The 12,500-nt window shown below is 36.2% G+C and overlaps 1 protein-coding gene across 8 annotated transcripts in view; it reads right to left on the bottom strand.

Annotated features, from left to right (window-relative positions):
- Positions 1-1,240: 1,240 nt before the first annotated feature.
- LOC135207335 (uncharacterized) overlaps positions 1,241-12,500 on the bottom strand; it is a 152,478-nt gene continuing 141,218 nt past the window's right edge. For all 8 annotated transcript variants that reach the window (XM_064239040.1, XM_064239038.1, XM_064239036.1 and 5 more), the window contains 12 exons: positions 7,988-8,105; positions 7,726-7,805; positions 7,424-7,536; positions 6,876-7,090; positions 6,441-6,549; positions 6,076-6,170; positions 5,902-5,956; positions 5,623-5,701; positions 5,259-5,429; positions 4,839-5,107; positions 4,600-4,683; positions 1,241-4,446 (listed from right to left, as the gene is read on the bottom strand). In XM_064239040.1, the coding sequence (XP_064095110.1) occupies positions 4,309-4,446; positions 4,600-4,683; positions 4,839-5,107; positions 5,259-5,429; positions 5,623-5,701; positions 5,902-5,956; positions 6,076-6,170; positions 6,441-6,549; positions 6,876-7,090; positions 7,424-7,536; positions 7,726-7,805; positions 7,988-8,105 (1,526 nt within the window). In that variant the 3' untranslated portion in view covers positions 1,241-4,308. The remainder of the gene's footprint in view (positions 4,447-4,599; positions 4,684-4,838; positions 5,108-5,258; positions 5,430-5,622; positions 5,702-5,901; positions 5,957-6,075; positions 6,171-6,440; positions 6,550-6,875; positions 7,091-7,423; positions 7,537-7,725; positions 7,806-7,987; positions 8,106-12,500) is intronic.

Raw genomic sequence — 12,500 nt, 5'->3', positions numbered from 1 at the left:
CCTGGCACTAACAGATCTTCATGATTTAGTGACTTTGCAACTCCTGGACCTACTACTCCCTCTTCATGCCACTCTTGTGAGCTTACTCATAAAACACTTCCGGACTGGCAGCACTCTCTAGCTATGCTATCACAACTTTTCTTTGGTCTTAGTGAAGAACTTTGCATCTACCTTTATATTTTTAAGACTTACTTGATGGCAGTTATGGCAACCACCTGTGTACTCTACCTCCGAAATAAGTGGCGTGCACCACTTATCTGGATACAGTATTATACACCTTGGCTGTGCACACTAGAGGCACTGTTTAGGAGAATGAACCTATCATGGTTATTCCCAACCAATTGTTACTGGTGTTTAAAGTTCTACAAAGTAGTCTCCAGGTGGGTTGTGCAAAGTCATAATGGAAACAATGTCTGAACATGTCCCTGGACTTAATCACGGACCTACCATAATTCTAAGTGATCCAACTAGATACAGTTGTATACTTGGCTCCAGTTGCTTGTGGAGCTCGTCAGAGCATCGCCACACCTCTGCCTCTGTACATACCAGCGTCTTATACGTTACCAGAAAGGATATTCCTTCTGTTGACAGGTGGTTATTGTTAGATTTTAACACCTAGTACTTCTTAATGCTAGATGGGACACTAACCCAGGTCTGTCTGCTGCTGTTAATTTCAGTTAGTATTTCACTTAATTTTGTTAGAATTTTGCTTCAAGTATGCATAAGCCACAAGCTACCAACTTGTCTCCCTGAAAGATGCTGATTTACCTACCTTCACTACAAAAACTTCAGGGATCAAGTGGGTTATTGAAGAGTTATGATTAGAAGTAATAATGCAAATTTTCCTTCTTTCTACAGCACAAAGCTTTGTGCATCTTAATTTTAAGCTTTGATCGTATGACTTTGAAGATAACAAATTACCCATGATTCTTCCATCAAAATTCAGTCCAATTTTGACCACTGTTTAGTCGTAAGATTATTTTGGTACTGTATAATACTCCTCTACACTTGTCTACTTCTGTCATCTTGAGGCTGGCAAGCTCACACAATCTTCTCAGACCATTTTCGATCTAATAAATTTTTAATACCTTAATGGCTATGTTGATGCTTCTGTTTGCCTAATATACTATGGTATGCTCAGCTCTATCAATTGCTTGGAATAGGTATAACCTACTTTCCTTTACATAAACGCTTCAGAAAGTTGAAAGCCTTACTGAACAGGTAAATTAAACAAACTGTATAATGCAAGATACTGATTCTTGTAAAAATAATCTATACATAATTATATATACAAGATTATTATGTATAATGAATGCAACAAAATATGACAAGGTCTATCACTGAAATGATGTATGTAAATTATTGCTAACAATCACAATTATATATAATGAGGGCTCCAACATGGGCTTGCTTATGTGTCCTTACAAAAATTACATATAAAAAATAAATAAGATACCTATACATAGAACCTGATCTAAGAAATTACCATCTTGGAAATTTACTACTTTATAACCATACTAGGTAGAATTTTACCACAGGAAATATGAATAATAATGAGTCATGTAATTGTCTACTCATATTTCTGTTATTAAAATTAACTGACGTAAAAGCAAGAAAATAAAATTTTCATGAATAAGAATATAATCAAATTAAAATGGAATATGGCTTCAGTATGAAAAACCAACTAAGTGAAAAACACCTCAATTGGCTTTTTCAAGTCTTTTTGTAGGTTATGATGATGAGTTGGCATGATGTCATAAATGAAATTTTCATCTAGCTACCTTCCCAACAATAAGAGCACAATACTGATCACTTTAATATGTGATGCAATCATGTTAATTTGTCTTGTGAATAAATAAAAAACAATCTTAAGTGCATCAAACAAGTACTATGCTATGTACTACACACATTCACAGTAAGAGCAATCTCAAGTTACTGTAAGGAAAGGAATTTTTATAAAATTTTCAAGTAAGAAACTATAAAAAATATGCCTTGGATATTTCACAATTTACAAAGTGAATATCCTGTATGCCTTTTAAAATATCTACAATACAATAATATTAAGTATGGACATACAGGAACAATTTTAAAACTAACATGACATTCAAATCAAATTACAATAATAATTCTCACACCCAGCTGGTCATACCATTTGCACACTTTATTTGTATGAATGACATATAATTCTAACTTTCAAGATCATAAAATGAGTTTGATATATTTGTCCCTTTAGAAGCAACATCACTGGATGCTATTTAAAACCAAAAATTTGAAACATATATTACCTCTGTAATATGTATTTGTTCAATACTGAATAAGTACATTTTTTAGCTTTTAAGCTTTCAAATGTTTGCATTCAAAAAGTCTTTCAGTCTTTCATATTCATGTGACTGAATTTCTTTTACTATGTCTTTAATTTACTAATGTAATTTATGATCACATGTCTCTTACAAAGATACAAAAATATCTGCTAATGACTATTCAAAGTAATGGATAATGATGACTACTGCCTTTTATTATATGAGAATTAGGCTTTGTGAGTTTAATATCCCTCTCCTCCTCTGACACTTGAAAAGCAGCCCATTCTGGATCAAAGCAAAACAAAAAGCATGTCATACATTAAATTAGCTACACCATAAATACCATGGCCACTTTCAAGGCTTTACGACACAGTACTGCAGTGTAAGTATATTTGGGAGCCCAAGGATCTATAAAAAGATTCGTGGACCTGCAAATGGTAACTTGCTACTGCAAGAGATAAATTCTTTCTAGCATACGGTGGGTTGTAGACTACCAACACTGTCAACAGCTACATAATCTATAAGGAAATGGAATGACAGTGATTTAGCTGAACCAGTGAGCTTGAAGCTGTTTTTTTATTTTGCATCTTTCAGTTAAGCTGCCATATAACAGTGACCCTCCATATACACAAGCACCATTAAAAACACTCAACAACAGGAATGTATTTGTAAGTGGCATGCCATACATTGTACAACCTAGTGAGAATCCTCCTGCTTTACTGATATGCAACTCACAGGATGTCATGCACACTCATGTCAAGAAAACAAACTATTCAGTTTATTGCATAACCCATCCAAGGACAATAAAACTTCCTTGAATACTGTTGTACTTCAACTCCTGTGCCTTGTTACTATGTATTTCTGCCATAAAATTGCTTGTCCTATGATTTTCAGTTGAGCAGAGATCTACCTTAATTAATCAACATCTTTCATTACATGTCTTCCTTTACCCTGAGAAGCCATTTATGCAAAACACCTGTGCTCTTAATGGCTTTGATCATGATCTCTTTTCCCATCAATCAAAACTGTTGCATAGTTTTCACATGAAAATAAATGGTAGAACAAATGAAACCGCAGGAAAAATATTTTCAAAATATTTGTATGAATACCAGCCAGTGGGTTTTTGGTACACTTTTTTAGTTTCTGATATTCAATATTATTGTACACATTACAAACTACTTATATTTGCTTAAATTCAGTACGGAAGTATGAGTATTCTTTCTACCTCTTGCTCAAAGTTCACACTGTAATCCATTAGCAAGCCGGTAAGTGTGCAAAATAGTCACTGCAACTAAAGGAAATACAACTGTACTTCAAAGCAAAGGTTACACTTAGATGTCATTCCCATGTTCACTTCACAGCATATCACTGTAGAATACACATTTCTATGAAAGTTCCTGTGAAGCACTGAATAATTTCATATTTTCTATGAAGAACTTAAATAAATATAGAAAGTTTTAAAGCATAACATTGTATGTTGCTCATGTACAGGTATATATTTTGATCAGCACATCACAACTCAATGAACTGCACATCATGTCTATTGCTGCCTGCATTTGTTGCACAGAAGCTGCACTTCTGATACTTTGTTATGTTTTTCATCTGCTTCAATATCATTACACATGTGAAACAGAAACCTTGAATATAAAAACAATACAATCACTGTATCAAGATTTATCAAGTTCACTTTACTGGCTGACTTTCTCTGAAACTTGGACTGATAACAGACTGAAATTTACTTACTGCAGCTGCTTCACAGGTTCCATGGCTGGAGCGCTTCAACTTCTGTTGTATCACTTGCATATTTAGCCAAATTAGTGACGAGCTTTGTCAGCTTTCTAAAAAAAAAAACGGCTTACAGCAAATTGTATAATAAACTGGACCAAAATCCAAAAGTAAAGCCCAATGTAGATACAATATCTACAATGTGTAGAGGGTGCCTTCATGATACCCATCACTTAGGACTTCTCTTCAAAATGATAAATTCCCCAGATCCATCGAAGTCATACTATCTTGCACGGCACTTATTTATAACGCACTCAACAGCTTCTTGAATATTAATAAAAATTGGTATTCCATCTTTATTTGCTTGGTCTGTAAGGTAATGTCTCCCTCTGTTGTAATCCTTCATAGCCAACTGAGACAGCTGTGAATTCAAAATACAAGGTAGTTAAAAGCACAGCAGATACTTTCAGAACAATGTAAACTGTATCTTCAAAAAGTCATAATCTATTTAGAAACATCCAAATATTTACAGTGTAACAGCTGTACTACAATAATAAGATCAATAAATACTAACCTGTTCACCATTTACAACGCTGTCTTCTGTTAAAGTCTGCACACACAAAACAACATTACAACCAAGCCCAATGTAGTGTGAAGCCTGAAATTCAATTATCAAATTACTTTCAGGTAATTATTTGATGTTTTTCAATAAAATAACCATGAAAAAACTGCAGTATGCTGAACAATAAGGTCTAGTAGTGTAATCACAACTAGAATTTGTTAAGAAAGTATTTAAGAGTTAATACAACTTACCAGTGCCATAGCTGAAATTCCCCGTGTGTTATTTGTGATGACGAAAAGCAAAACCCTAGAGTGATCCATTAATACTGCTTCCATAGGCAAAAGCCGTCCTGAGCACGCACTAGCGGCGGGATTGAAGTATGACAAACCATGTTTTAATAACATCGGAATGGCAATATCTTCTCTCCATGTGACTCTATTGCCTACTGAACCACCAAGATAAACATCTCGACCACCAGTACTATTTAGTGGCCGTAACGGTCTTCTGGGTAATGCCCAACCTAGAACAGTAGTATATCATTAGAAAAAATTTAGCTTTTAATGTCATCAGTAGCAAAAGGATCAATATTTTCTTAGTGCTTATGAATCTCACATTTCCTCCAAAAAGATTACAGTGATAAATTCCTATACTTAAAATACCTGTTTACCTACCAATGACTTTCTGGATTGGTGACATCACTGAATGAGTGAAAACATCCCAAAGTCTTCTGCTCTCTAGCCGTTGATTTTTGAACTCAGCTACAATACAGCAAAACTCATCAAAAGTCAAATGCACTTCATTCAAAGGTAATTCTGCACCATTCAAATCCTGGACATCCATGCCTGCAATATTACACAAAAGATGATAAATATTCAACAATAAAGGTAATGCATAAAACTTTTAAAAAATTACTTTAAAAAAGGAGGATGTATTGAAAATTAATCGTATCGTATTACCAATATACAGTACTGTTTGTAGTACGTTCAGACTACTTTATGCAATAAGTAAGCATATCTAAAAAAAAAAAAAAATTACCTTTTTTTGCAGCAACTATTTCTTTCAGTTCCTCTGGACTAAGCTCTTTGTTGGTTACCACCTTGTATATAACACGGGCCTGAGGAAAAAAGAATACAGTAAAGTAAAAATATCATCAAATACAAATTGTACAGTGCTTTGGTGTAAATTATGCCTCTTTATATATCACTATCTTTCAAAGTAAACTATCTGACAAATCAAAAAAGGATAGATTCATTTCAATGCACATACAAGTAAATATGAAATACTAATACCATATGGCAAAGAAATTATACTTACATCAGCTAAAGTTATGTGCTCAGAATTAGTGTTTACAAAGGCATCATGAAGTTTTCTGAAAAAGAGAAAAAGTACATTAGCCTCATTCTTTGACACAAATAAAATTTATATCACTTCCTTACACGAAATATGAAAATAGTGTATAATAATTTATATATATGTAATAGTACTTACATTAACTTATCTCCTAACTGGAGGTAGGGATATTTAACTGGTTGTACATGATCGTCAACACCTAAATCTTGGGGTCGAAGATTCTCCCGCAATATCTGCAATAAGTAATTATCATCAACACATGAGTCCAGCTAAATACATCTCAACATACACTATTGAACTACATAATTCCCAAATCTTTTAAAATACTATCTCACAATTATAAAATTTTGACATAAAACTATGTACAGAATTATAATCATATATTATTTATTATTTATTTAAACTAATAAAGATAACTTTTGAATGTACTTCTAATTACTGAGGAAACTGATATAACACATAAATGTTTAGAATGACCAACACCTATTGGTATTTGAACATACCTTTGCTGTACAGTTCAGAGCATGATTGATTTCCCCAAAAACAGGAATTCCCTGCCTCTCAACCAGATCTTGGACTGTCTGGAGGCCTTCTGTCAAGTCTTGGTATTCTCTGAAATTAATATCGTTATTTGGTAAGGTAAATGAATCAGAGAAAGTGGAATTAATCTGACAAAAAGTCACAGAACAAATTTTAAATATCATGGAATAATCCCAAATAAAGCCAGAATTGATAGCTAAATAATCATTAAATAATTATTCACTCTGTCATCTCAAGGCTAATTACTATCACAATTTTATTGCTTCTTACACTTTAAAAGTAAAAATTGTTTCCCCAAACTCAATAAATTGCTGTAGACTTTTCCAAATCTGCAATTGCAAATGTACTCAATATCTGATTCATTAAATTTTCAGTGAGAAAAAACATTGTCGACTTACGATTCAGAAATTGGCTCTCCACAAATAAGCTGCCCAGGTCCCGTGTAGGAATCCATAACCACCACTAACTTCCGACGGCAACCAGCCATATATGCTGCTTCAACCATTGAGGCAACATTTCGGGTGGACCGATCCAGGACGAAGAAAAGGACAGAGGCTGTTTGCTTTGCTTGATATTCTAGTTCTACCAAGGCTTCCTCCCAATGAGATACTTGCTGCAAGATTAATGAGACAACTTTCATATATTTTGTATATACGCATGTATGCAAAATACAGATACAATAGACTTTTCTAGTTTTTAGTAGAAAAATAAAAGTTACATTTTAATGTAAAAAAATACATATGTATGAGTATCAAAGCTATGATAGCAGTGTGCAATTACTGTGCAATACAAATAGTATGACCTCATTTTTCTTTACAGATAATTGTAATTGTAATTTACTTCTAATATAACAACAGCTTCAATAATTATCCATGAACATATATCGAATGCCAGTTGGCTATCTCAACATCTAAGAACAGGAATAAAACCTGAAGCAGGTACTCACAGGATTATAAAACGAAATGCCCTGGTCCTTCAACATGGGAATGGCTACATTTTGTCGCCATGTCGTGGGATTACATGACCCACCTAAGAAGACCTCATACTTTGGCGATGATTCTGTTCAGGTAGAAGTTGAAGACGCGTGTTAGTAAGCACTTGCTTCTTGCAAAATTTACATTTTATAATTTATCTTTTAAATAATCTTGAAATTGTTTTAGTATTGAGGAGGGTCTCATCGGGAATTCCAAAGTAAATGGATGACTAATTACTTTTTCAAAAGACGAAATGCTTTGGAGTAATACTTACTTGACATCTTCCGTTCACTTCTTTTCTTCTCCCCATTGTTCTTGTCTGAGAGTTTGGACAAGAGTGCTGGTCGTGGCGTCCTGAATAATACGAAAGATTTTAAGTATACCTGGTCAGTTTTAACTTTCTGGAATAATTTTTTTTTTTTACAAAAAAAGGGCAGGATCAATATCATCCCTTTTTTTACAATTATGAGAGCGGGTTTAACAAGAAAAAGACAATAACGCATCATATACATACGAAACGAGAAGAAACTACTCACTCTTTGTCGTAACATTGTCGCAGTTCCGTTGTGAAAAGACAGAACTCCCCAAAGGTGAGGAGAGGACCACCGCTTTCCCTGTTCGAGCACTCCCGAGCCACGTGCAGCATCTCATGCACTGAGGGGGAAAATGACTTCATTATACCAAACGGTCGGAGAACGTTAAACTTGAATAACATAACATTTAAAAGTGTGACGTTCGTATACAGAAAACGAATTTCCTACTAAAGGTAAACAAAAGAAAGACAACATTTTTCAACATTTATTGGCAAATATTTTTCAATATATCTTATTTTAAATAAGTTTGCATCGTTATTCCAATGGTTCAATATAACATATAAAATATCTGCAAACTACTGTTTTTACAGTATGTAATTAGTACTTGTCCTAACTATATCCTACGTAAAGTACTACGAAAGTTTGTATCTGTGTAGTAACAACTGCCACAACTGTAAGCTGAAGATGCAGCCAAATTCAACGGTAACCAAGCTTCAATGCATTTAGTCCATTGTAGATCCCATCAAATCGCACGTTTACTTTTTATGATTCGTCCGAGAGGAAGAGAGACCGACCTACCAAGGACGCTGAAAATCAACGTGTCATGACTCATGACACGTGGTTCATATCTACCTCGTCCCACTATGGCGTGGACCGTGACTAGGGCTTACCCCAGGCCAGTAAGTAACATTAACATTTTTAGTTTTCGTTACAGATTATACCATCGAAATTCTACACTTAATGGATCACTAATAATCAAAGAACGATCAACATTTCATACACGAAACACGGCTTCACATGACTTGGTGCCTTGACCAGTTCCTAGAGAAGATCCTTCCAAGGTCCATCTAGTGTCAAAGACTCGTGTTTCAGTTCTCCAACCCTTATTCAGTCAAACTACAGGTCTGACATACCCTGCTCTTTGTGTCCGAGATTCCGTCCCCTCTCTCCCCTGCAAGGTCACGTCAGTGGAAGAGAGATCAGTTACAAGGGCAAACAGTTGATGGTGAACTAAGGTCAAGTAGATTGTGTACCAAGACCTAATTGTCAGTTAACATGGAAATGTTCAATATATGTACCGTATCTTTGACTGGCAATCACAACACAATAACCCCTCATGTATTCAAGGTATAATGAAGAACTGCAAAAGTAAACGATTTCCATTCAAAAGTTGAGTATTAGGCATTGCGCAAACTCCGTCCCTATAACAAATAGACACACATACGTGAGTGAGAGGAAGACCTATATTAAAGGTTTGTTGGTTTCCCCCAAAGCAAAACCTTTGCAGAGCCCTGTATGGAGATTCGTCTTCTAGTGGACGCAATCTTCACTTGGGCAGTGGGCGGGGTTACATTTTTGCGAGGGCGTGTGACGTGTCTCGCCCATGCCCCGTTTGGGTTGACGCCCTAAAACAGATTAACTGACGCCTACAAGAACAACTGGTGCTGTTCCGGATGGACCCTTTACTTGCCTTAAACGGACTCGAAATCAAGCACGCTTGAGTAGGCCTATCATAGCTAGCGCCCTCTCTCTCTCTCTCTCTCTCTCGTCTCCATCTCTTCATCCTCTCGTCGCTCTCTCTATCTCTCTCTCTCTCTCTCTCTCTCTCTCTCTCTCTCTCTCACCCTCCCTCTCTCTCTATTCAGTTAAAAGCGTAGATATGTTCAGGTTTCTTTTGAATTTCATTACTACACAAGAAAAAAAGAATACAGAAGCATAGGTTCGAATATGCATCATGCCTAAAAACTTTCTCTTTAGTCCATTTCAACGTAGTCACTGGGATCTTTGCTATTGTACATCTATTTTAACGTATATAACAAAAAATCTACTCCTTGACAGTCGTCTCCTCAACTTGGACTATTGTAGTTAACAATTACATCGAGTTTAAAGCGATACAGAGCGACGATAACTAATAACATAATTTTCCCTATAATCATGGAGTCTTATCCAAAATACGTATACCGTAATGTATATGCGTCGCATTTTACGGAACCGCATTTTACTACTGAAATACAACTGATGTAATGGAGACCTTTCGTCAAGCCCATGCTAGGAATGGTAACAAAACGAATAGAATCAGGAGCACGCTTCCCTTGACACGAAAGACACAATGCTACTTAGTCGAAGGCACGTCGCTCCTGCCGTATTAGCAATCCCATTAATCCACGTTAATGCTGGCAGAATCTTGTGTTTACAGCCCTCGATCAGCCCTATCACTGATACTACGAGAACACCTCTAAAAATATCGATGACGTTGGAAAACACACTAATGCTGTCAGGGTGCCATGCAAGAGGACTTCCGGGGCTGGGAGAAGGGGTGGGGGGGGGGGGGGTGAATCGGGGAGTCGTCACAGCGTACACACACACACCAAGGGCCAAAATCACTAAACCATACTTCCATTACGGACAACTGTTGTTCTGGTTATCTACTCGCTACAGACACATTTATATGACCTCGGATCATAATAACGAGCACCACCAGTCAGTTTCACGGACAGGTAATTGATGCAGTTTCCCCTCACACCTGCGACTGACGTCGTCGCTTGAAATGGAACACTGATAAGGTGTATTTGATGTTACTACCTACGTTAACCAAGGACTTCTCAGTTGTTCAAAATACAATAAACACTCATACTACATCCAAATCAAACGAACTAACATATACATACATGCTATGTTTTTATTTTTTTCTCAATACGTCTCTATACCTTATATATATATATATACATATATATATATATATATATATATATAATTGTGTGTCCCTACTGGTTACATTAGAAAGGAACACATTGATTGGCATTATTTAAAATAGAATGAGGACATACGGCCTGCTATTTTGCATGTGGGATGGCCGAGGAATCCACCTCATTCCTCCCATAGACGAGAGAGAGAGAGAGAGAGAGAGAGAGAGAACGCCGTTTTTTCCTTTCCCCATCATCCCCACGTGCTGTGTCTGGCGAGAGCAGCTTTCTCCCTACGCGAACGCCCACCTAAGACTAATATTAGTGTTGCACGCCCGTCCTACTATGTATCCAAGAGGGAGGTGATATTTATAATACGACTGGGTGGCCCACCCATGAGACAAGGAATTTCATCTCTCTCTCTCTCTCTGGCTATACATATCAAATATCAACACATACCGTACGTTCATAGATCGCATATACATCACCACGAAATGAATGCAAAACAATAGGTAACAAGGCCAGCACCATTTCTGACTCATGTAAGTGTCGTAATGCCACCAGATGAAGCGAATAAAACACTAGGTTATTATTCAAGATACATTAATTAATGACGTACAATAATAGACGCACATGCATAACCTCGTCAGCTTAACCTCCTACCAAAAAAATCTCAAACAAATGTGGGAAAATACAAAAACGCACCGTTGTCTAAACAAGCTTGGCCATGGCACACATCCACGACACAATGATTGGAATCGAGATTAAATATTCAATTGTGTGCATCACATTTATTTCTGCAACTGAGGGGGAAGGAGGGGTAAAAAGGGAACGACAGAGATATGAAATCTCTGTCTGTCTGTCTGTCTCTCTCTCTCTCCCCCCCTAATTGTCCATCAAACTAAGACCTTTGGAGTAAAATCTCCTTGTCCTATATTCGTCTTTTTCTCAGAATCTTGGCGTTAAATTTGTTGGGATTTTTCTTATATCTTTATGCCATCACATCAGTTATATCGAAATAATGTAACAGAGAGAGAGAGAGAGAGAGAGAGAGAGAGAGAGAGAGAGAGAGAGAGAGAGAGAGAGAGAGAGAGAGGAGTAACGCTTTTGTATTGTGTTTACGCAATAACACTTTCTATTTCGGGCGTTCAAGATAAAAACGGAATATGTACGCCCGAACTAATTGTCTACTGCATCTAAAAGCAAGAGCGCATACACTTCCCAGATTACGTTCATCATAACGACTGTCACACAATAATAATTATTCAACTTCCAAAACTATGAAGGGCCATTTACTTGGTAGAGTGCCCTCATGTGAAAAAAAAGAAGAAAGTGGACTAAACGAAGTGAATTTTCATAAAACAAGAAAGTAACGGCTGCATGTCGAGGAGCATTAAGGGAGAAAACGCGTTCTCTCAGATATATCACATTTTCAACAACAGTTATTTTTTATAGGTGTAAGTACATAACTAGTATCTTTGTACAGTGTATAACAGTCATCATGCACGACAAAATAAGAGATTGTCTTTACGCTGCAAAAATAAAAATATACAGCTAAATATATAAATATTCTCACATATAATTATATATATATATATATATATATATGTGTGTGTGTGTGTGTGCGTGTGTGTCTGTGGGTGTGAATACTTACGATTAAGCAATTACTGAAAATGTAAACAAATCTAATTCAAATTTGAAGCAAGGGATCACGACACGACGGTTTAAAATGTCCTCCAAGTTAACTGCTCCACAGTTTTCCGTAGAGATAAAGAGAAACTGGGCTGGAGTGATATGGCGCCCTTACAGAATTTGGAAGCGTGCACTAATTC

Source organism: Macrobrachium nipponense, chromosome 32 (assembly GCF_015104395.2).
Source record: "Macrobrachium nipponense isolate FS-2020 chromosome 32, ASM1510439v2, whole genome shotgun sequence".
NCBI classification, from domain to species: domain Eukaryota; kingdom Metazoa; phylum Arthropoda; class Malacostraca; order Decapoda; family Palaemonidae; genus Macrobrachium; species Macrobrachium nipponense.
This window is presented reverse-complemented; position numbering and strand designations above follow the sequence as displayed.